At 39.8% G+C, this 23,986-nt stretch overlaps 1 protein-coding gene across 15 annotated transcripts in view; it reads right to left on the bottom strand.

Annotated features, from left to right (window-relative positions):
• rapgef6 (Rap guanine nucleotide exchange factor (GEF) 6) overlaps positions 1 to 23,986 on the bottom strand; it is a 378,117-nt gene that overhangs the window by 105,259 nt on the left and 248,872 nt on the right. For all 15 annotated transcript variants that reach the window (XM_087995268.1, XM_043703415.2, XM_087995265.1 and 12 more), the window contains 2 exons: positions 17,650 to 17,830; positions 3,721 to 3,857 (listed from right to left, as the gene is read on the bottom strand). In XM_087995268.1, the coding sequence (XP_087851394.1) occupies positions 3,721 to 3,857; positions 17,650 to 17,830 (318 nt within the window). The remainder of the gene's footprint in view (positions 1 to 3,720; positions 3,858 to 17,649; positions 17,831 to 23,986) is intronic.

Raw genomic sequence — 23,986 nt, 5'->3', positions numbered from 1 at the left:
ATGGCAGACTCCTTATTTTGGAGCAGTGGATTTCTGAAAGTGGAAACATCCTTGCAGCAATAACCTTGTCATAGAGATGTACAGCATGGAAATAGACCATTTGGTCCACCTTGTCCATGCCGACCATATATCCCAACCCAATCTAGTCCCATCAGCCAGCACTGGCCCATATCCCTCCAAATCCTTCCGAAAACATATACCCATCCAGATGCCTTTTAAATGTTGCAATTATACTCGCCTCCACCACTTCCTCTGGCAGCTCATTCCATACACGTACCACCCTCTGCGTGAAAATGTTGCCCCTTAGGTCTCTTTTATATCTTTCCCCTCTCACCCTGAACCTTTCCCTCTAGTTCTGGACTCCCCCACCCCAGGGAAAAGACCTTGTCTATTTACCCTATCCATGCCCCTCACGATTTTATAAACATCTATAAGGTCACCCCTCACCCTCCGACACTCCAGGGAAAACAGTCCCAGCCTGTTCAACCTATGCCTATAGCTCAAATTTTCCAACCTTCGTAACATCCTTGTAAATCTTTTCTGAACCCTTTCAAGTTTCACAACATCTTTCTGATAGGAAGGAGACAGGAATTGCACGCAATATTCCAAAAAGTGGCCTAACCAATGTCCTATACAGCCACAATATGACCTCCCAACTCCTGCACTCAATACTCTGACCAATAAAGGAAAGCATACCAAACGCCTTCTTCACTATCCTATCTACCTGCGACTCCACTTTCAAGGAGCTATGAACCTGCACTCCAAGGTCTCTTTGTTCAGCAACACTCCCTAGGATCTTACCATTAAGTGTATAAGTCCTGCTAAGATTTGCTTTTCCAAAATGCAGCACCTCGCATTTATCTGAATTAAATTCCATTTGCCACTTCTCAGCCCATTGGCCCATCTGGTCCAGATCCTGTTGTAATTTGAGGTAACCTTCTTCACTGTCCACTACACCTCCAATTTTGGTGTCATCTGCAAATTTACTAACTATACCTCTTATACTCACATCCAAATCATTTATATAAATGAATGAAAAGTACCAGACACAGCACCGATCCTTGTGGCACTCCACTAGTCACAGGCTCCAGTCTGAAAAACAACCCTCCACCACTATGCTCTGTCTTCTATCTTTGAGCCAGTTCTGTATCCAAATGGCTAGTTCTCCCTGTAATCCATAAGATCTAACCTTGCTAACCAGTCTCCCACGGGGAACCTTGTCGAACGCCTTACTGAAGTCTGTATAGATCACGTCTACTGCTCTGCCCTCATCAATCCTCTTTGTTACTTCTTCAAAAAACTCAGTTACGTTTGTGAGATGATTTCGCACACACAAAGCCATGCTGACTATCCCTAATCAGTCCTTGCCTTTCCAAATACATGTACATCCTGACCCTCAGGATTCCCTCCAACAACTTGCCCATCACTGACGTCAGGCTCACTGGTCTATAGTTCCCTGGCTTGTACTTACCACCTTTCTCAATCAGTGGCACTACGTTAGCCAACCTCCAGTCTTCCGGCACCTCACCTGTGACTATCGATGATACAAATCTCTCAGTAAGAGACCCAGCAGTCACTTCCCTAGCTTCCCACAGAGTTCTAGGATACACCTGATCAGGTCCAGCCAGCTCAGAACCTTATATGTGACAGTAAAATCATTTTTCATTTTTCTAAGCTGAGTAAAGACCCAATCTGTTCAACCTTTCATCATATCACAACCCCATCATCCCAAGGACAAAACATGTCCATTATTTATTCAAGATTAGAGAGTGAAATACTCATGTACACATGATCACTAGTTTATTAACAACAAAGTGCTTAAATAACATTTATTTTAGTAGTTTGATAATTATTTTCAACAGTTTTTCTATCAATAAACAACTGTGTAGATCACAGGGCCCAAGTCTGATATTTTCATTTCACAAAGCTCCTAATCCAACCTCCTCTGCTGAGAAGAATTGTTGACCAATTATATCTGAGAGAGTTAGGGAGAAAATTGATAAAAGAATCATAAGTCAACTAATCTCAGGCAGCTAGGAGAAAGTGAGGACTGCAGATGCTGGAGATTAGAGTTGAGAGTGGGGTGCTGCAAAAGCACAGCAAGTCAGGCAGCATCCGAGGAGGAGGAGAATCGATGTTTGACCTGCTGTGCTTTTCTAGCACTCCACTCTCAACTCTGATCTCAAGCAGCATCCATTTGGTTCAGCTGTATTATTAGAAGCTTGAGAAAGGATCACCTTGGTTGCTGTCAGTCTATAGCCACAGAAGCAAATAAGCAAAGATATGCTAACTGAAAAGGGAAACAACACAGTAATAGGGCAAAGTAGCAATTTTGGCAATAATAACCAGATTGTGGAAGGAAGGGACACAGTACGTATGTGACTATGCACCAGCAGATAACGACAATGTTTGTAAAAATGATTTGAAGGTAGAGTTAAAGATTCTATACCTGAACACATTCAGCATTCACAACACCATGGATGACTTGTCAAATCAGATACAAACAATTGTTACCTTCTAATCATTACAGAGACATGATCTCATAATGATGGATGAACTATAATAGCTCTGTTAATTAAGGACATCATTGATATGGTAGTGACATGACTTTAGTTCGAAGAAACAAGATGTAGAATCAAAGAAACAAGATGTGAATGCTGCAGATGTGAAACAAAAACATAAATGGACTTGCTGGGTCAAATGGCCTGCTTCAACACTGTAGGGATTCTATGATGATTTCAGATATTTCCCTCTCAAAGGGTTGCTGGTTATGTGTAAATCTCTTCTCCAAAAATCGTTGGAAGTTGGGTCATTGTATTTATTCAAGGCAGAGTTAGATAGACAACATAGCCATAGAATCCCTACAGTGAAGACAGAGAACATTCAGCCCATTGAGTCAACATCCAGCCTCTGAACAGCATCCCATTCAGACCCACCACACCCACGCTAACCCCATAACCCCACATTTACCAAGGCTAATCTACCTAGCTTTCACAATTCTGGACACCTCTTTTATCAAAAAGACTGCAGATGCTGTAAATAAGAGATAAAAACAGTAATTGCTGGAAAAGCTCAGCAGAACTGGCAGCATCTGTAAAGAAAAATCAGAGTTAACGTTTTGGGTCAGTTCTGAGGAACGGTCACTCGACCTGAAACGTTAAATCTAATTTCTCTCCACAGGTGCTGCCAGATCTGCTGAGCTTTTCTAGCAATTTCTATTTTTGCCACGGAACAATTTACCATGGCCAAACCACCTAAACAGCACATATTTGAACTGAGAGAGGAAAGCAGATCACCTGGCAGAAACCCATGGAGACACAGAGAGCGTGTGCAAACTCCCCACAGACTGTCACTCAAGGCTGGGATCAAATTCAGGTCCCTGGTGCTATGAGGCAGCAGTGCAAACCACCATGCCCCCCCCCGCTGCTGATTTTCCAATCAAGGGAGCAATGGAGAAATAGGAAAGCTTAGTTGAGATCACAACTACATCAATGTTATCAATGAATGGTGAAGCAGCAAGTTCAAATCAATTGACTTGCACTTGCTCCTAAGTCCTATGTTCCCAGAAGTAGTCAAGGATTAGGGAGAAAACAGAGATCACAAACTTTCTAACTAAAGTAAATCAATTATTTCAATTCTAATGAAAAGAGTTTAGTTTAGTGAAGCTCTAAAAATTGAAAATACAAGAGAAAAAAAAACAAAGCTGATTGTAGTGGTTACCTCTTTTCCATCATCAGTTATTATTGCTCCTGCATGTTCTACTACTTCAAAGATCATGACTGAGCACAGTTCACGTCTGACAAACATAGTCATGTTCGCAAAGGCAGGGAGCTGATGCATAAACTCCAGCAATTGTTCTGCAAAAGAACATACACACATTTAGCCTAAGCTACAATGACATACATTTCCAAGGAAACACTTCTAGGTGAAATATATATAGTCAACTCATGAATTCTCTGAGTGGAATCTACTTCATTTATAGTCAGTGTTGAAAAAACTCAAGTACATTTACACTGCAGTTTTCCTTGCTGGAGAAGCACAATGGGCCACTCTTCACTCTATTTTTCAGCTCCGAAATATAGAATATAGGGTACAGAGTTAGAGAGTCATACAGCATGGAAATAGACCCTTTGGTCCAACTCATCCGTGCCGACCAGAATTTGTTTTAATTTCAAAAATATACTTCATTCACAAAATACTTCTTTGTTCACATCCATTGTCACAAATGCAGTTCAGTTCTGTACAGTTGCATATCACATAAATAAACAAAATCATTGGACTTTGACTCTACCCAAAATACTAAAAACTTTTCTTACACATACAAAATTAATTTTTACAGTATGGTCGAGACACGAGGAGGATCTGATAACTAAACCGACCCCGGTTTACCTTCAACAGGAAGGCGTCAGACCTCTTTCCCCGGCAACTTTGCAGCAGCTGCCTCCAGCTTTGGTGCAGCCCACAGCAGAGAGTCCAGGATAATAGACAATAGGTGTAGGAGTAGGCCATTCTGCCCTTCGAGCCAGCACCACCATTCATTATGATCATGGCTGATCATCCTCAATCAGTATCTTGTTCCTGCCTTATCCCCATAACCCTTGATTCCTCTATCCTTAAGTGCTCTATCCAACTCTTTCTTGAAAGTATCCAGAGACTTGGCCTCCACAGCCTCTGGGGCAGAGCATTCCATACACCCACCACTCTCTGGGTGAAGAAGTTTCTCCTCAACTCTGTTCTAAGTGGCCTACCCCTTATTTTTAAACTGTGTCCTCTGGTTTGGGACTCACCCATCAGCAGAAGCATGCTTCCTGCCTCCAGAGTGTCCAATCCTTTAATAATCTTATACGTCTCAATCAGATCCCGTCTCAGCCTTCTAAACTCAAGCGTATCCAAGCCCAGTCGCTCCAATCTTTCAGCGCCATTCCGGGAATTGACCTCGTGAACCTACGCTGCACTCAATAGCCAAAATGTCTTTCCTCAAATTTGGAGACCAAAACTGCACACAATATTCCAGGTGTGGTCTCACCAGGGCCCTGTACAGTTGCAGAAGGTCCTCTTGCTTCTATACTCAATTCCTCTTGTTATGAAGGCCAGCGTGCTATTAGCTTTCTTCACTGCCTGCTGTACCTGCATGCTTGCTTTCATTGCCTGATGTACAAGAACACCTAGATCTCATTGTAGTGCCCCTTTACCTAACTTGAGTCTATTTAGGTAGTAATCTGCCTCCCTGTTCTTGCCACCAAAGTGGATAACCACACATTTATCCACATTAAACTGCATCTGCCATGCATCCGTCCACTCACCTCGCCTGTCCAGGTCACCCTGTATTCTCCTAACATCCTCCTCTCATTTCACCCTGCTTTGTCATCAGCAAATTTGCTAATATTACTTTTAATAACTTCATCTATATCATTAATGTACATTGTAAAAAGCTGCAGTCCCAGCACTGATCCCTGCGGCACACCACTGGTTGCCACCTGCCATTCCGAAAGGGAGCCGTTTATCACTACTCCTTGTTTCCTGTCAGCCAACCAATTTTCAATCCATGTCAGTATTTTGCCCCAATACCATGTGCCCTAATTTTGCTCACTAACCTCCTAAGTGGGACTTTATCAAAGGCTTTCTGAAAGTCCAGGCATACTACATCCACTGGATCTCCCTTGTCCATCTTCAGAGTTACATCCTCAAAAAATTCCAGAAGATTAGTCAAGCATGATATCCCCTTCATAAATCCATGCTGACTCTGACCTATCCTGTTACTGCTATCCAGATGTGGCGTAATTTCATCCTTTATAATTGATTCCAGCATTTTTCCCACCACTGAGGTCAGACTAACTGGTCTATAATTCTGTTTTCTCTCTCCCTCCTTTCTTAAAAAGTGGGACAACATTAGCCACCCTCCAATCCGCAGGAACTGATCCTGAATCTATAGAACATTGGAAAATAATCACCAATGCATCCACGATTTCTAGAGCCACCTCCTTCAGTACCCTGGGATGCAGACCATCAGGTCCCAGGGACTTATCAGCCTTCTGCCCTAACAGTCTCTCCAACACCATTTCCTGCCAAATATAAATTCCCTTCAGTTCAGGTCCTTCAGCCACTATTACATCTGGGAGATTGCTCGTGTCTTCCCCAATTCAACTCTTCTACCATTTCTTTGTTCCCTGTAATAAATTCACCCGTTTCTGTCTTCAAATGCCCAATTTTAGTCTTAAGCATTTTTTTTTTCTTTTCACATACCTAAAAAAGCCTTTACTATCCTCCTTTATATTTTTGGCCAGTTTACCTTCATACCTTATTTTTCTTTGTGTATTTCCTTTTTAGTTATCCTCTGTTGTTCTTTAAAGGCTTCCCAGTCCTCCAATTTCCCACTCATCTTTACTATGTTATACTTTTTCCCTTTTGTCTTTCTATGGTCCTTAACTTCCCTCGGCAGCCACGGCCACCCCTGCCTCCCCTTAGGATCTTTCTTCCTTTTTGGAATGAACTGATCCTGCATCTTCTGCATTATACCCAGAAATACCTGCCTTTTTTTTTTAGGACCTTGGAATGTGCCAGTCTGCAACACTCAGTCGGGGTCAACCCCTTGCTCTGGAAGGCCAACAAATTTTGGCAAGATCAAAGAGCATCTTCCATTAAGTTGATGGCTCTCCAGACGCAGTTGATGTTTGTCTCAGCCTGCCTCACTGGGAACAGGCCGTACAGCACACAGTCCCGCATCTTGGAGCTGCTCAGGACAAACCTCAACACAAACCACTGCATCTTCCTCCAGACTTCCTTTGCAAAGGCACAGTCCAGGTGGAGATAAGGAACAGTCTCAACCCCCTCAGCAACCATTTCATGGGGAATGGGTGGTGGCGCAGTCCAACCAAGCATACATAAAGGATCTTACAGGAAGCGCCCTTCTCACCAGCCAAGAGGCATCTTCGTGCTTGTTAGAAAGTTCTGGTGAGAAGGTATTCTGCCAAATGACTGACAGTTTGCTCAGGGAACCACACAACAGAACCATACTCTCCTTTTCCCTCAGGGTCTGAGGATGCTGCGTGCTGACTGGTGGTCAAAGATATTTTTCTTTGGAAATTTCTTGAAAGACAGTAACATGGAATGGTCCAACTACTTCCACGGCAGCAAGGCTAGTCCCATTCTTAGCAAAACAGGAGACAGGTAGAACCTCAGTACATAGTGACGCCGACCAGACATCCCAATCGGACATAGTCCCGTTTCCAAGCATTTGGATCCCTTTCCCTCTAAACCCTTCTATTAGTGTACCCGTCCACATTTAAATGTTGTAACTGTACTCATCTTCACCACTTCCTTTGGCAGATGGTTCCAAACACCATCTTCTGCATGAAAAAGTTAGCCTTCAGATCCTTTTTAAATCTACCATGTAACTAACTCAATTAACTAGCAATATCTTAATAGGTATTTCTTGGGGTCACAATATCATTAATTTGCTGAACCTTGAAATCACTGTGCTATTGTAGTACAGTCAACAGATGGAAATTTGCACACAGGTGGTTGCAATGCTGGATACAAATATTTTCAAATTTTAATTCAATGCACTAATGATTTAGAAAGTTTCCAACAACTTGCAACTTAAATATGCCAAACCATTTCATTTCAGTATAAAAACTATAAATACCTAATAGAAGGATTCTTGAACTACTTTTCCATAAAAATGTCATATGAATGAAGGCAATTGACTTCAAACAGGCAATATATGATGGAAAGTGCGAATGTTACCTTGAAGTTTAACTCAGTTTACTGGAAAGGGAGAAAGGAAGAATTTTAGCAGTTGATTAATATTATACATTTTCTGGATATTGTAAACAATCCTTGGTATGAGGGACCTAGACCAGCAAAACAGCCAGCTCTTTGTTTATCTATTTCTTTTTGAAAGAGCAATTTAAAAAGTAAAGGTGAATGAAAGCTCTATTACTGTAGCTATTATATTAATAATGACTTGCACAGGAGCAGTGCAATCTGAATTCTAACACTAAACATCACGCTCTTGAACACTGCTGTTTCATAGACAATGGATGTGCAGTGACTGCTTTTTTTGAAAATGTTGTCCTCTGGATTAGGCAACACTGGCAAGATATTACAGAGTTGTGCGAAGGTGGTAGTCATGGGCCTCCTCCGTGAGCTCATGGTAATAATACTCTGAAAACAATGAGGTACAGCCCAATGACAGAATGATGTAGAGCTTGAATGATGTTCCAGTGTTGGCGAATATTCCAACTTACTTTTGGCTTCAGTCTTGTAGACAGCAAGGGGCTAACAAGAGTTGGGGGATTAGTCTTTACAGTTGACTATAAGAGAAGCCTGATTTTCCCTATTATATACAAGGTTACACATGTGATTTCATCAGCATGAAAGTGATACATGGAATGGGCATTATTTGTCTCAGGCAACATGCAGTTTATTCAAAAGTAAATGAAGCTCTGACTTTGAAAATATGAAATATAGCTAATATTTATTTTTTGTATTTGCAGGTGCTGGAACATCCATACCTTAATTCACAATCACATTTTCTGAATTCCAAACTGACTATTTCTTGCAAAGAAAATTAACAAACTGGCTGGAAAAGGAAATGAACACATTATTTCGAAATCTTACTTATCACATTCAGCCAAGTTGCTGGGATGAAGATTTACACTGCATGAGCCGTATAGAATGAGCACGCCTCAGATTTTAACCTCAAGCTGAATGTTTTATGCACCTTGAAGAATATGATGCTAACATTGGGCATCAGTGATAACTCCAATAACCATCTTGTTAAACATTGAAATTGATCTCAAAAACTGAAAATTATAGGTATTTGTGAACAGGTAGAAAATTCTCACTGCAACCAAAAGAAGCAACATCCCCAGTAGTTTAAACTGTCAAATTTGAAGACAATTAAAATGAAAGAATCATACTCTGGAGTATCAACAAAGGTAGAAATTTGTTCACTTTCATGCACAGTGCAAGCTGTCGGAAACGAAAACTGTCTGCAGCACTCAGAATTTAAGTCAGTCCTTCAACATTTACACCAGTGTATTGTCTTGTGCAGACAAGACCAAATCCCTAAAAGCTATATTTTCTCCTTTAATAAACATTGTGCATTAGTTATGTGTGAAAAATTAATTCCACTATGCAGCAAATTGTAGGAGGACATTAACATAATAACCTTGTAGAATGAGAAAACAATTGGCAAGTCAAGTTCAACGAAAAGTAAATGTGAAGCAGTATCTTCTGGCATAAGAACAGGCAGTTCACCTTCGCAATACAAGTCTAACTAGGGTCGAGAATCAAGGCATTTCAGAGCACAAATACACAAATCACTAAAACTGTCTCCGGATTAGCAAAGCCATTAAAAAGTGAAAACATAGCACTAACTAAGCTTTAATTATCGAGGAGAAAAATTCAAAAGTTGGTAGATTTGGCTAAACCTGTACTGAACCATTTTTAGGTCACACTGACTACTGCACGTATTCTGATCGCTCTATTACACAGATAACTGATTTCTGTGCTACAAATCCTCTGCAATAGGAACTTCAGTAGGTCTTCTTGCTAAAAATTCAGCCTTAGAGTCCAATTCTATCCATTGACCAGGCAAGAACCAACGGCACAGTAGAAAGCAATGATCCATTAGACAACATGCATGTTGTGGCACTGATTTTGAATAACAAGTGTGGCGTAAGGTCTACTCACTTCTTAAACCAAGGGGTGCTGATGTCAGCTATACTGTCCCACATAGCATGATGTAGAGGTGTCAGTATTAGAAAAGTGTGGACAGAAGTCACATGACACCAAGTTATAGTCCAACCGGTTTGTTTGAAATCACAAGCTTTCGGACCACTGCTCCTTCGTCAGGTGGTGCTTCACTGATGAACTGCCTGTTTTTCCTGCCAGAAAATACTGCTTCACATTTATCTTCGTTGAACTTGACTTGCCAATTATTTTATTGTCTGTGTCTATTATTCAAAGGTAGTGAATGGAACACATCCTGTTTTTATAATGTCATTCACTACTTGAGGAGAAAAATGAGGAATTTTTGTGCACCAAAGGCATCAATTTGTTTTAAGAATTGTAAATTTCCATTTTTTGTTTGAAAAGATGGAACGTTGAGTAATTTTGGATTAAAATGCTTTTTACAGAATTTAAGCTAAAGTTAAAAGTAGAGGGATTGAAAGTAATGTTGGAGTTATTCAATATTTCAAATTGGACCTTTCCTGGTCAGTTTTGCTTAAAATAAATGTACCCACACTCCAGCCAGCTTATAAATCATTTTGGAAATTATAATCGAATGAAATATTCCAGGTACTGTAGAGAATATCTATTGATCAGTTTCAGCTTTATACATTCACAAATAATCATCAAAAGGGTTGGGGAGTGTCGAATGAGAGATAGGAGAGCACAAGATGAGGATACAGAGGAAGGAGAATGCAGCCAAACAATTATGACCTAAAATGCCACTGATCACTGAGTGAGAGAGAAACTGCATTCTAGATAAGAAAATAACAGCTAAAAACAAAATTATGATCCTCAGCAGGATCTGAAACTGTACTTATAAAAAGTTACTTGTGGGTAAAAGTGCAAACACAGTATGACGCTTGATGAATATTTTAGATGAGGATTCCAAGATCTGGCAAAAATGGCGACAGAATCCATATCTTTGCCTTTTTGGCTGAGTTTTAAAATATTTTGAAAGCCACAGATAAGTGGGCAGTCAGCAAAGATTTTCTCTTTCTACTTCAATTTGCATTTAATTAGTGATTCCAGTAAGTCCGAAAGCACTTTAGTCAATTAAGTACTTTGAAGTGTAATCATTGCGATAAAGTAAGTAAACAAAACAGACAATTTACTCAACAGTCCCACAAAACCCACAAAGAGAAATAAGATAAATGGCGAAATATTTTGTTTCAGTTGTATTGGTTGTGAACAAAATTTGGTCACGTTATCATATATTGACGTAAACAACACCTTATAACATAATTAAATGTCCACCTGAGCCACTTCTCAGGAGTATTATAAGTATGCATGACACTAGACACAAAAACTGGGTCAGATGAGTTAAAAGCCAAGTCCACGAACCAGATTTTAAAAAGTATATGCAACAAAAAGGTAGGGAAGCACAGAGGTATAGGGAAGGAATTCAAGAAAAATCTCAACAGCAAAACCAATGGTGGAGCAATTGAAAACATGGAATTGTATAACAGACCAGAATTAGAGTGCAAGTATCATGGAAGGCAGGAAAGGAGTTGGTCATTTTAATAAAAAGGAGAACTGTGGATGCTGGAAATCAGAAACAAAAAAACAGAAATTGGTGAAGAGGAGTCACTCAATCTTAAATATTAACTTTGTTTTCACTCCAGAGATGCTGTCAGATCTGCTGAGGTTTTCGACCAATTTCTGTTTTAGTGGGTCATTTTATTGCCTTTTACCTAGCCCAGCTCATAATCTTGAGTGTCGCTGATAATCTGAAACCGATCAATCCCTAACTTAAATATACTCAAACACTAAGTTCCCATAAACTTTAGGGTAGAGAAATCCAAAGATTCATAACACTATGAGTGAAAAACACTGAGTCTCAGACACAAACAGCATCATCGTTATCTTTGTTCCCTGGCTTCTATACTTCCGAACTAGAGGCAACATCTTATCAGCATCGAGCTCGTTTATCCCATTCAGTATTTTGATCATTTTTCATTCTTCTAAACTCTAAACTAGTTTGCCTAATCTCACTTCATAGATGTCCTGACATCCTGGGAGCAGTTCTGATGAACCTTCATTGCACTCTCTCTATGGCAAAAACGTCTTCCCAAAATCAGACTAAAATTACAGAGTGCAGTATAACAAAGCTCCTGTATAACAGGAGCAAGAATTCACTTTTCCTGTACTCAATTCCTCTTGCAATAAAGGCTAACATTCCATTAGCTCTCCTGATAGCTTACTACACTTGCACAAGAGCTTTATGTGACTCAAGGAAACTTGGGTCCCTGAAGATTAGACTTCAAAATCTGGACTTTTCCATTTTCTTTTGGCAGTTTCTTTCATTTCTTTGTTTTTAAAATAAACTTCTGGGTTTATATTTTAAGATGGCACTATAGAATAGCAACTTCGTACACTTTTCACTGTACTCCTGAATTCCTGTACTTGAGTATATGTGACAAATAACATTTACTTCTAATGAAAATCTAATTTCAATAAAAAATAACTTTCTATTCTCATAACATTTAAGAAATACATTGCACACATGTTTTGTCTTATCAAAGTGGATAACGTCACATTCTTCCCATATTATATTCCATCTGCCACATTCTTGCTAAGTAACCAAGCCAGTCTAAATTCTCTTGAAACCACTATACATCTTCTCCATGCACACATTCCCATTTAGTTTTGTATCATCTGCAAATCTTGTTCCAACCTCAAAACTGCTGATTTATATTGTGAACAACTGGGACCTCAAGTCCTGTTCCTTCCGGTGCCCCACTAGTCGCAGTCTGCTGATGCAAGATTGGCCCATTTATTCTTACATTCTGTTTTCTGTCTATTAGCCAATCACTAATCTATACCAGTGTATTACCTCCTAGCCCATGTAATTTAATTTTGTTAACAGCATCTTGTGGAGATCATCATTAAAGGACTTCTGAAATCTAAATATATATTGTAACTCTGGTCTCCTCTAGCAATTTTGTTAACAACATCTTCAAAAGGCCTGCAACAAGTTTGATTATGTCCAAATAGATAATTATGATCTATTATCTGTTTATCATGTCTTTTATAAAAGATTCTAGTATTTCCCCTAATATTACTGATGTAAGGCGAACCAGTTCTGTTTGTTCCTACTTTCCTCTCCCATTCCATTCTTTGATAATGGGGTGATGTGTTGCCTTCTAATCTGCAGGAATCATTCCGGAATCTATAGAATTTTAGAACATCATCAAATATATTGGCGACTTCTATAGCCACCTCCTTCAACATTCTGGGGTGTAGATTATTAGGTCCTGGGGATTTATCAACTCTGTTAATTTCTCCAGTATAATCTTCTTTTTAATGCTAATTTCCTTCAACTTCTCATTTTCCCTAGCCACTTGACTCTCCTGTATTGGGAGATTTCTGGTATCTTCCTAAGTGAAAACAGACACAAAAGTAATTATTTAGCTTCGTTGCATTTTCTTCTATTCCCCATTATAAATTCCCCCCCCGCCCCATTCTGCTTGTAACAGACTCATATTGGCTTTAATCAAATGTTTGTTTTTTTAATGCATCTATAGAAGTTTTAAAGTCTGTTTTATTCTTTTGTTAGATTAACTTATAAATTCCATCCTCTCTTTTCAGATCAGTTTCTTTACTCTCCATTGCTATATTCTAAAACCGTCCCAGTTCCCAGATCTACTAGGGCTTTACTTTTAATCTTACACAATCCTGAGCTTCTTTTGTCAGTCATAGTTAACTGAGCTTATTCCGAGATTTTGCATTTTGATAAAATGTCTAGCAGCTGTAAGTAATTGTTCTTTAAAAATTAATCATTGCCTATGTACAGTCATGTCTTTAATTCTATTTTCCTAATCCACCTCAGCCAATTTGTGACTTGTGCCTTCATAATTTCCCTTATTCAAATTTTCAGATTGAACTACTCAATACAAGATAATGTAAAAGTCGACAAAGTGTATAATAAGGTTGTGGGGCTGCAGGAAGTGACAGAGATAGGGAGGGCAGGATTGTGGAAACATCTGGTAAAAAGATAAAATATTTCAGTCAAAACATTGCTTGACAGGGAGCCACTGTAGGTCAGCAAATGCAGGAATGATAGGGAAAACGGACTTCCTGGTGGATTAAGATAGGAAAAAAAGAGTTTTGGATAATCTCAAGTTTACAAATGATAAAACATAAGAGATCAGCTACTGAGCACTGGAACAGTCAAATATGAAACTAAGAGTAGTATGAAGAATGGGAACAAAATTCAAGTGAATGTAAAATGTCCAGCATTGGTATTCGTAGATGAGTAAACTCATGTAGAAAGACATAATCTCTGAACGAAGAACTCCCACAGTGGTACACTGACATATTAGCCTACGTTGTGCTTACATCTCTGGTGTGGGGATTGAATTGAAGGCATTTAAGTCAGAGACAAGAATGCAACAAACTGAGTCAAATACAGAACGATCTCAATTATCCGAATTTCAAATTATCCAAACAAGATCTCAAGGTCCCGTTAAAAACGCTATCAGTTATCCAAACTCTCAGTTATCCAAACAAAATACAGGAAGAAGATCCTTTAATCAGAATGTCCAAAAACTGGAAAACTCCAAAGTCGGAAGGTTTTTTTGGTCAAGTTCTTTTCCTCATTACCAAGGTTGTTTAGCGAGTGAACAATCAACACAAGTCGACACTCACTTGATGTCTGTTATTCAGATGCAACATGGGGGTGTGTGGCCAAGCACCAACAGGCCCGGGATTTCTCTATGAACGCCCCCAAGGCAACACGTTCTTAGTTAGAAGTCTGCTTCTCCGGTAAGATGTTTAAGAATTTCACCATTAAACTGTCACATTCTGAAAACCAAAAAATTCCAAATTCCGCAAAACAACTGGTCTGAGCATTTCGGATAAAGGATCTTCTACCTGTACTCTGTGCCTATTTCGTTTGGATAATCGAGGTTGTTCTGTATATGGTTTGTCGATGTTTCACATTAAGGGCCATTAAGCACTACAAGAATGGAATACTGCAGATAAAATCTTTTTAAGTACAGATAAAAATAAAATTTGAAATGCACAAGTCAGGCAATATTCATAAATAGTTGATGATAAATGTATGTTTCTGGTGTGCATCTTCAATCTGAAGTGATAACTTAAGCAACATTTAACATAGTTAATGGGCTGATTAACTTATTTAATATATGAAAGCTAGGTGATAAAAACAAATTTTGCTGATATGGAAATATTGAAAGAACAACAAAATATCTAATTTGGAAGAGAACACAAAAGGACCAGAAATGGTAAAAGAGCAAAGAGAACAAAACAAAAATGGGAGGAGGATACAAAATAACTTCACGAAATCCGGTATCTCATTATCAAGTTTGTGTTTGCATAGCACATGACACTAATGGAGCCAGCTCTGAGCCGGCTCCAAGAGTGAGCAGAACCCTTGACACTTCTGTTTATTTTTTCTTTTTTTACCCCCACACTACCGCCTCACTGTGATAGTGCTTATTTCTTCCCCAGCACCCGTCATGTGTGTGCAGGTGTGAGACACACTGAAAGACACCAAGTGTACAAAACATTTGTGTTTTTTTTTTCTTTTTTGTGCGGTAGTGCTTATTTTTTCCCCAGCACCCATGGTGTGTGTGTGCGCAGGTGTGAGACACAAGGTGCACGAATCTTTATTCAACTTCCACCACCAGGAAGATTGGAAAACACCCGGGTGGCCAGTGACAAACACTGCCCTTCACATCAGAGGGCAGTGCTATGTGATCAAAACAGTGAGGGGGAGGGTAGGGACGAAATCAAAATAGAGTTGGAGGGAGAAATGATGCACTCCACTCCCTGCGGCGCCCACCTCCATTTGTGTTTATTTTTATTTCTTTTTTCCACCACCAGGAAGATAGGAAAACATCCGGGTGGCCTGTGACAAACACTGCCCTTCACATCAAAGGACAGTGCTTTGTGATCAAAAACAGTGAAGGGGAGGGTAGGGACTAAATCAAAATAGAGGGGTCCCTGTTTATTATTTTTTTCTTTTTTCTTTTTTTTTCACCCGGACTACACCTGTTTTTTTTTTACCACCTAAGTGTGGTAGTGCTTGTTTTATCCCCAGCACCCATGGTGTGTGTGTGTAGGTGTGAGACACAGTGGAAGACACAAAGTGCACGAATCTTTATTCAATTTCCACCACCAGGAAGAGAGGAAAACACCCGGGTGGCCAGTGACAAACACTGCCCTTCACATCAGAGGGCAGTGCTGTGTGATCAAAACAGTGAAGGGGAGGGTAGGGACTAAATCAAAATAGAGTTGGAGGGAGAAATGATGCACTCCACTCCCTGCGGCGCCCACCTCCATTTGTGTTTTTTTTTAGGAAGATAGGAAAACACCCGGGTGGCCAGTGACAAACACTGCCCTTCACATCAAGGGGCAGTGCTGTGTGTTCAAAACAGTGAAGGGGAGGGTAGGGACTAAATCAAAATAGAATTGGAGGGAGAAATGATGCACTCCACTCCCTGCGGAAAGTAAAAGCCACAGCGAACACTGACACAGCCCTGCTAACGACGGAAGTGCCTCACATGGTCAGTGCGGGGATTGAGCCCACGACCTCGGCGTTATTAGCACCACGTTCTAACCAGCTGAGCTAACCAATCAATGCCCATTTGTGTTTATATCTGTCAACCAGGACTCCCTGATTGGACCAGGTTAACAGCCCAAATTAGGAAACTGATATCCACCAGGCTGACCTCATTCCAATCACTAAAGAGTGAACATCTGAAATGAGTCTGAACAAAACTGTTGGAACGATTTTCACTTGGGAAGAAAAATCAGTTAGGGGCAATAATGGTCTAAAAATAGGACCTCGAGCTCACCTCCTTGCTCCCAGAGTCAAGACATTCATCTTGCTGTAAAGTTTGCAGGGATCTACTGTTGTTGGTTGTCTTAATATATGCCTGCAAAACATCTGAGACTTTTAAGAAAAGTGAAGGTGTACTGGTATTACTATAACCCTACTGCAACTGTTCGGAAGTCGGGTGCAGCTTGTGACACAAACATTGCAAATAATGTTTTTAAATGTTCCAATCAGGAAACAGCAGAAAATGTGTAACATTGTTGTGCTTTATTTGAGTTATGAAGGTGCAGATTGCATTCCTCCTTGTTACATGGAAATATTTTGTGTTGTTGCTTTCCTGGACTCAGTATCACCTTCCCCTACCCCACCGAACAATTGAAGCTAACTGCAGGTCTCTGCTGGCATCACAGTGGCCAACATTCTTTCAGCCCAAGTGCAGTGAGTTGTACCATAACCTCAATTTGGTCATCTGATCGAACAAACAACCAGCCAACATGTTGCACTACCTCAAATGCCAGAAATGGATCTTAGAGCATCCACTGTCCTCAGTAAGGGAAGAAATAAGGGTGTAGGGGCCTATGTACCCTTACCAGCACTAGGCCTGATAATGGATCAAGATCTAAAATAATTCCCTTTCTCGGACATCTTTGGATACTGACCTATCCATCAAATGACCAGCAACATTACGATACATAAAATGAGACATGAAGCTGAAACCTCAGGTTACTAAAATCAACATTCAGATATAGCAGACGAGTGTCCAAAAAAAAACCTAGCTCTTATTGTTTGTATTGACTTGGATAAGACAGGATGTCAATGATAATAAGGTCAGTCTGAAATGTTCAAAGCACATCAAAGTTTAATGCTGGCCTCAATACATGAATAAACGGCAATTAGAAAATGACAAAAGCAATACTACTTGGGTGGGGTCAGTAAAAGTTATATGTATTCTAGGATTTTTATCAACAGGTTAGCCAACTGTAAATTAAAGTTCAGCACATTCCTTATGTAACGAAAGAATCAGACTGACAAATTGCATGAAAATGGAGATGAGAATGAGGTTGGTAGAAGGGGATGATAAAAAAAGATAATTTCTGAAATCATACCAATATCATCGTCAGTTCTGTCTGCTGGATCCTTCTCCAGACACTCCCTAACAACATCCCTGCCCATCAGTGGATCAGATGCTCGATCAATATCTTCTTCGTCTTCTTCCTCTTCTTCAGAATCTACAGCTGTTTCAGGAAGACCCGAAAGATCTACATCCCCCATTTCGCTCTCCGTAGCCTGCAGCAAGAAATAATTTGTGAATGATTTCTGTCATGAAATACAGCATTCCTCTGAAAAACTGAGCTATTCACTGTTGTTTTGATTTTAGCTACTTTTAATCATTCAAATCAAAATATTAACTTTATAAATTACTGCTGCTAGCATTTGTTATAAAAATAATCTTTTACTCAGAAAGCAAATGTCTCAGAAATATTCTTATGCTCAGAGAACAAGAAATGAAAACTGAATTGCAGAGATGTCACAAATAAGCAGTATGGCTGGACTTGTGAATTACAGTTTTCAACTTAGTAAACATTATAGTTGTATTTATCCAAAAATGAAATTTTTTAGATCTGAGTTTATAATTTTAAATATTTATTCACTATTATATTTTCAAAATCAGTTTATTTCCAGTAGACTACAATAATTAATATTCTAAAAATGTTCATAGCAGAACTAATTTAATAATTGAAAATTACCACATTGACTGGTGAGCAAAGTAAACTTAAATTGTGGGATGGGATGCCTTACCATAAAGTTTCTATAGAATTCTTCAGTTTCCAGACTGTACAACAATTTCAATTGGTGCAATTATTGGTTCTAATTGCAAAAGATTCCTTTTCAATCCCAGTATCACTGAACATTAATTTGTAGAATACTGTTGTTTTCATTTCTCTTATCCATTTTAAGACATTCGATTTACTGCATTTTCACAATTCAGAAAAAAAATACTTCCAATATGCTTATAAACAATGAAGAACAAAATCATCTGTTAGGGCTCACCATGAGTGAACAAAATTGGGATATTATATAATGTTGGGAAAGGCTTATAATAAAAATATCCTAATACCGTTGCAGGAGATAAAATTCAATATTTCCTCAGTATCAATACAAAAGTCAGTATGAATTATATTCTTTGAAGCTAATATTTAGCACTATTTGCATCAATTACATTCTTTGTACTAATATCAAATGCTACTTAGGGCTGGCTACATGGTTTAAACATTTTTTTTTTAACATTCAGATGGCAATGGAAGTTTTATCCTGTTATCAAATTTAAAATTAACAATTTCATTGAAATCAGAATCCATTTCTATTTTAATAGTTTTTCTTACTGGTCTTAATTAATTTAATCACTTCTGAAGCTGAAGGGAAGGTTTGTGATGCTTAATTCACATTTGTTCAATTGCAGCTTTAAAAAGACAATGTTAAAAGTTGCACAATCCAAATCACTCTTCTTTAAAATTACCCTACTTATCCACCTGCCTTGCTCAATTATGGAGTTTATCTGAAGGCCTAAAACATACAGGCTTCAGTGAAAAAAGGAAAAAAATTCTGATGGTAGGATATCATTCACAGTATAATTCAGGGATTTGCAACTCTTGCCATTTATTATTTTCTAATATAGTATTAGATAGCTAAAATTAACACGTTTGTTTATCACTACTACACACTTGTTCTTTCACTGTTTATTAATTTTGTTGGCAGTTGAAGCCCAATTCAAGATGCAACATATTCTGCTCTTGTGCTTTCTATGCAGGCAAATTGGACGACAACATGTGTTAAAGTCAATAGCTGTTCAATTCCCGAGCATGCTGCAAATGTTTCTAGATATCTCAGCATTAAATTCTTTATGCCAGACCTAAGCTTGAAAATTAAGGTGAAACAAAGAAGCTGAACAACATAATAATATTCAATACCAGCTAATATTATTTTTAAACAATTCACCTGCAAAGCTCTTCTCAATCTCCACTTTAATCAATGATAGCTTTTACTATCTGACAGGACAGAACCTGATTTGCCAATTTATTTGTGGAAATTATTCCCTTGCACGCAGATTCAGCCCTCTGCTCTTTTTGTATTTATTAACTTGGTCTTGTTAAATTTTTAATGATCACATAAAGGAATTTAAAAGGATCAAATCAGCTGTTGGACATGAGACTTATTTTCATATTAATCTGCAGCCGATAAAACTGTTTTTCAAGCTGCTTGGAAAGCTGTGAGAGGCACAATGTCAAATGCAAAATCAAAACAAATCACAGAAAAAAACACGATGGCAGAGTACATCAAAATCCTGCATCAGACCATGCAGTACAAGGACTGATTATACACGGTGGTTCACTGGTTAGCAAAGCTACCTTACTGTGCCAGGAATCAGAGTTCGATTCCAATCTTCTGCGATTGACTGTATGTAGTTTGCACATTCTTCCCCCTTGGCTGTGTGGGTTTCTATTGGGTGCTCTGGTTTTTTCCGATATTCAAAGATTAGGTGGATTGCCATGCTAAATTGCCCAGTAGTGACCAGGGTTGTGCAGGCTAGGTGGATTAGCCATGGGAAATGTTGGGCTCGGCAACAGGATAGTGGGCTGGAACGCTCTTTTGAGGGTCAGTGTAGATTTGATGGGTCAAGTGGTCACTTTCTGCACTGCAGGGATTCTATTAAAAAATGCCTTAACAAATAATCTCTCCTATCCATAATCTGAGTATACCCCTTCCACTTTTACCATTTTACATGGTGTCTTTGCATACATTGTCTTCATCACAGACAAAACCACATGTCCAATCATTTTACTGCACTCCTCATTGTTCACAGCTCCCAGACTACTTCCATTGCTACGTCTTCATATCTAACTCGATAAAAGTCTTCCACTCAAGCCTCATTCACAAGCGTACTTTAAAAGGTACAAACTACCAGTCCTTAGGCCTCACATTCTCAATAACTTTCCTGCAATTAATTTGCTTAAACTCCTGATAACCTCCACCTTTTGATGTTTTTGTTCATGGTACAAGTCCTAGCCTTCTATGGTTCCATGGTCACTCCTTCAATTCGAAGGGGCACAAAACTGACCATCCCTGACATACAACTGATGGAAATATAAATTGCCTAATTGAAAATAATTAGGCCTGTTTACATTCACCAAAACAAGTACTCCAGGTTCATCCTAGAAGCCAACGTATGCCCAAGTTCCTCTTTTCCACCAACACACTTCATTTTAGATCCTGTCCCTCCACCTGCAGTGCCAATAAGTAGAAGGATATTTTAAGTTACTATTTATCACAAGACCAAACCAAATGTTGAACTGTTTTTCCCATTACAATCCAACCAACCCTCCAGTCCCTTGGTTATTAAATTTTACTCAGTGCTCTCTCAATTATAATGCTGAATTTGTCCTGGTTTCTAATTTCTCACCCAGCTACCTCAACTCTTGGGTGCATATGGACATAAGTCAATAGATGTGGCAGGATTGGAAGAGAAATGGGTAATATAGTATAATGTATTCTAAGCTTTATTAACAGGGACAGTACAACAGCAGGAAAGTTATGATTAGCTTGTATAAGGCACCAGTTAGACCTGAGGTGGAGTGTTATGTACAATTCTCTGTGCTATATTTGAGGAATGATGTGAATACATTGAAGAGAGTGCAGTAGAGGTTGATGAGCATGGTTTTTCAAGATGACGCTCTTCAGTCAGACGGAAATATCTAAGTTGGCACTGCTTTCCTTGGATAGGAAAAGGCTAAATTTGATAGAAGTTTCAGTCATGATGGTTCTAGACAGAGGAGATAGGTAGATAGAAACTGTTTCCACTTTTAATTAATCGAGAACCAGAAGGCAAAGTCTGAAAGAGCTTTGCAAAAGATGCAAATGGAGGGGAAAGTGACGTTTTCCTAAAATCAATTAGGACATAGAATGCACTGTCTGAAAGTGTGGTGAAGGCAGATTCAATTGAGGCATTGAGTGTATTTTGTTTGTATTTAAATAATCATCCAATGTTCAGGGTTACAGAGAAAAAGGCAGGAGATTAGCACCAAGTTAGAACAGTGGGCCATTGCTGACAGAGTCATAGATGAGTCATAGTCATAGAGATAAACATCCTGGAAACAGACCTTTTTGGTTCAACTCATCCATGCCGACCAGATATCACAATCCAATCTCGTCCCCCTGCCGGCACCCGGCCTATATCCCTCCAAACCCTTCCTATTCATATACCCATCCAGATGCCTTTTAAATGTTGCAATTGTACCAGCCTCCACCACTTCCTCTGGCAGCTCATTCCATACACGTACCACCCGCTGCGAGAAAAAGTTGCTGCTGAGGTCTCTTTTATATCTTTATCCTCTCATCCTAAACCTATGCCCTCTAGTTTTGGACCCCTCACCCCAGGGAAAAGACTTTGTCTATTTACCCTATCCATGCCCCTCATGATTTTATAAACCTCTATAAGGTCATACCGCAGCTTCCGACACTCCAGGAAAAACAGCCCCAGCCTAATCAACCACTCCCTATAGCTCAAATCCTCCAACCCTGGCAACATCCTTGTAAATCTTTTCTGAACCCTTTCAAGTTTCACAACATCTTTCCAATAGGAAGGAGACAGGAATTGCATGAAGTATTCCAACAGTGGCCTAACTAATGTCCTGTACAGTCGCAACATGACCTTTCAACTCCTGTACTCAATACTCTGACCAATAAAGGAAAGCATACCAAACGCCTTCTTCACTATCCTGACTACCTGCAACTCCACTTTCAAGGCGCTATGAAGCTGCACGCCAAGGTCTCTTAGCTCAGCAACACTCCCTAGGACTTTACCATTAAGTATAAAAGTCCTGCTAAGATTTGCTTTCCCAAAATGCAGCACCTCGCATCCTAAATTAAACTCCATCTGCCACTTCTCAGCCCATTGGCCCATCTGATCAAGATCCTGTTGTAATCGGAGATAACCTTCTTCGCTGTCTACACGTCCATTTTAGTGTCATCTGCAAACTTACCAACTGTACCTCTTATGCTCCCATCCAAATCATTTATATAAATGATGAAAAGTAGTGGACCAGCACCGATCCTTGTGGCACTCCACTGTCACAGGCCTCCAATCTGAAAAACAACCCTTCACCTCCATCTTCTACCTTTGAGACAATTCTGTATCCAAATGGCTAGTTCTCCCTGTATTCCGTGAGATCTAATCTTGATAACCAGTCTCCCATGGGCGACCTCGTTGAACGCCTTACTGAAGTCCATACAGATCACACCTACCACTCTACCCTCATCAGTCCTCTTTGTTCCTTCTTCAAAACACTCAAATCAAGTTTGTGAGACATGATTTCCCACGCACAAAGTCATGCTGACTATCTCTAATCAGTCCTTGTCCCTCCAAATACACGTACATCCTGTCCCTCAGGAATCCCTCCAACAACTTGCCCACCACTGACGTCTGGTTCACTAGTCTATAGTTCCCTGGCTTGTCCTTACCACTGTTCTTAAACAGCTGCACCACGTTAGCCAGTCTTCCGGCACCTCACTTGTGACTATCGATGATACGAATATCTCAGCAAGAGGCCCAGCAATCACTTCTTTAGCTTCCCATGGAGTTCTAGGGTACATCTGATCAGGTCCTGGGGATTTATCTACTTTTACACATTTCCCGAATGAGGACTGCCGATGCTGGAAAAGCACAGCAGGTCAGGCCACATCCTAGGAGTAGAAGAATGGACATTTCGGGCATAAGCCCCTCATCAGAATGAGGCTTGCAGGCCGGGAGGGAGCTCAGAGATAAATTGGGGGGGGGGGGGGGGGGGTGAGGGAAAGGAGCTGAGAATGCAATAGGTAGATGAAGATGGGGGAGAAGGTGATAGGTTGGAGAGGAGAGTGGAGTGGAGTGGATAGATGGAAAAGGTGATGGACAGGTCAGGAGGACAATGCTGAGTTGGAGGCTTGGGACTGGGATTATGTGGTGGGCGGGGAAATGAGGAAACTGGTATGATTCCTTTCCAAGCTTATATTGTTCAGTAGACTTGTCATCTGCTGTCTTGACCCTACTCAGACTAAATGCTGATCTTTGAATGCGCCTTTCTAGCCCTCATGCTAGCCGACATGCTAACACAGTTCCCTCTGCTTGCTTACTGATCCTTCTCTCATAAAATCATCATAAATCCTCTTTAAAAACCTATTCTTGATTGTGGCCTGTGCAAAACACCCGACAGAAGTAAAATGGTCAAAATAATCAGATCAAAATAACCCCTTTCTTTGTCTGTTACTTTGGGTATTGTACCTTTTTTCCAACTTTAGCCAAGATCAACCATGTCATCTTCCTTCAACATCTCTTTTCTACTCCCCAGCTCAGCGAGACTCAGTCACCAATCCACACCGCTATATAATCAGACTGAGCGCTTTTCTGGG

This window comes from Chiloscyllium plagiosum, unplaced genomic scaffold, assembly GCF_037043375.1.
Source record: "Chiloscyllium plagiosum isolate Xiang-an unplaced genomic scaffold, Cpla_swu_hap1 HiC_scaffold_16, whole genome shotgun sequence".
Taxonomy (NCBI): Eukaryota; Metazoa; Chordata; class Chondrichthyes; order Orectolobiformes; family Hemiscylliidae; genus Chiloscyllium; species Chiloscyllium plagiosum.
This window is presented reverse-complemented; position numbering and strand designations above follow the sequence as displayed.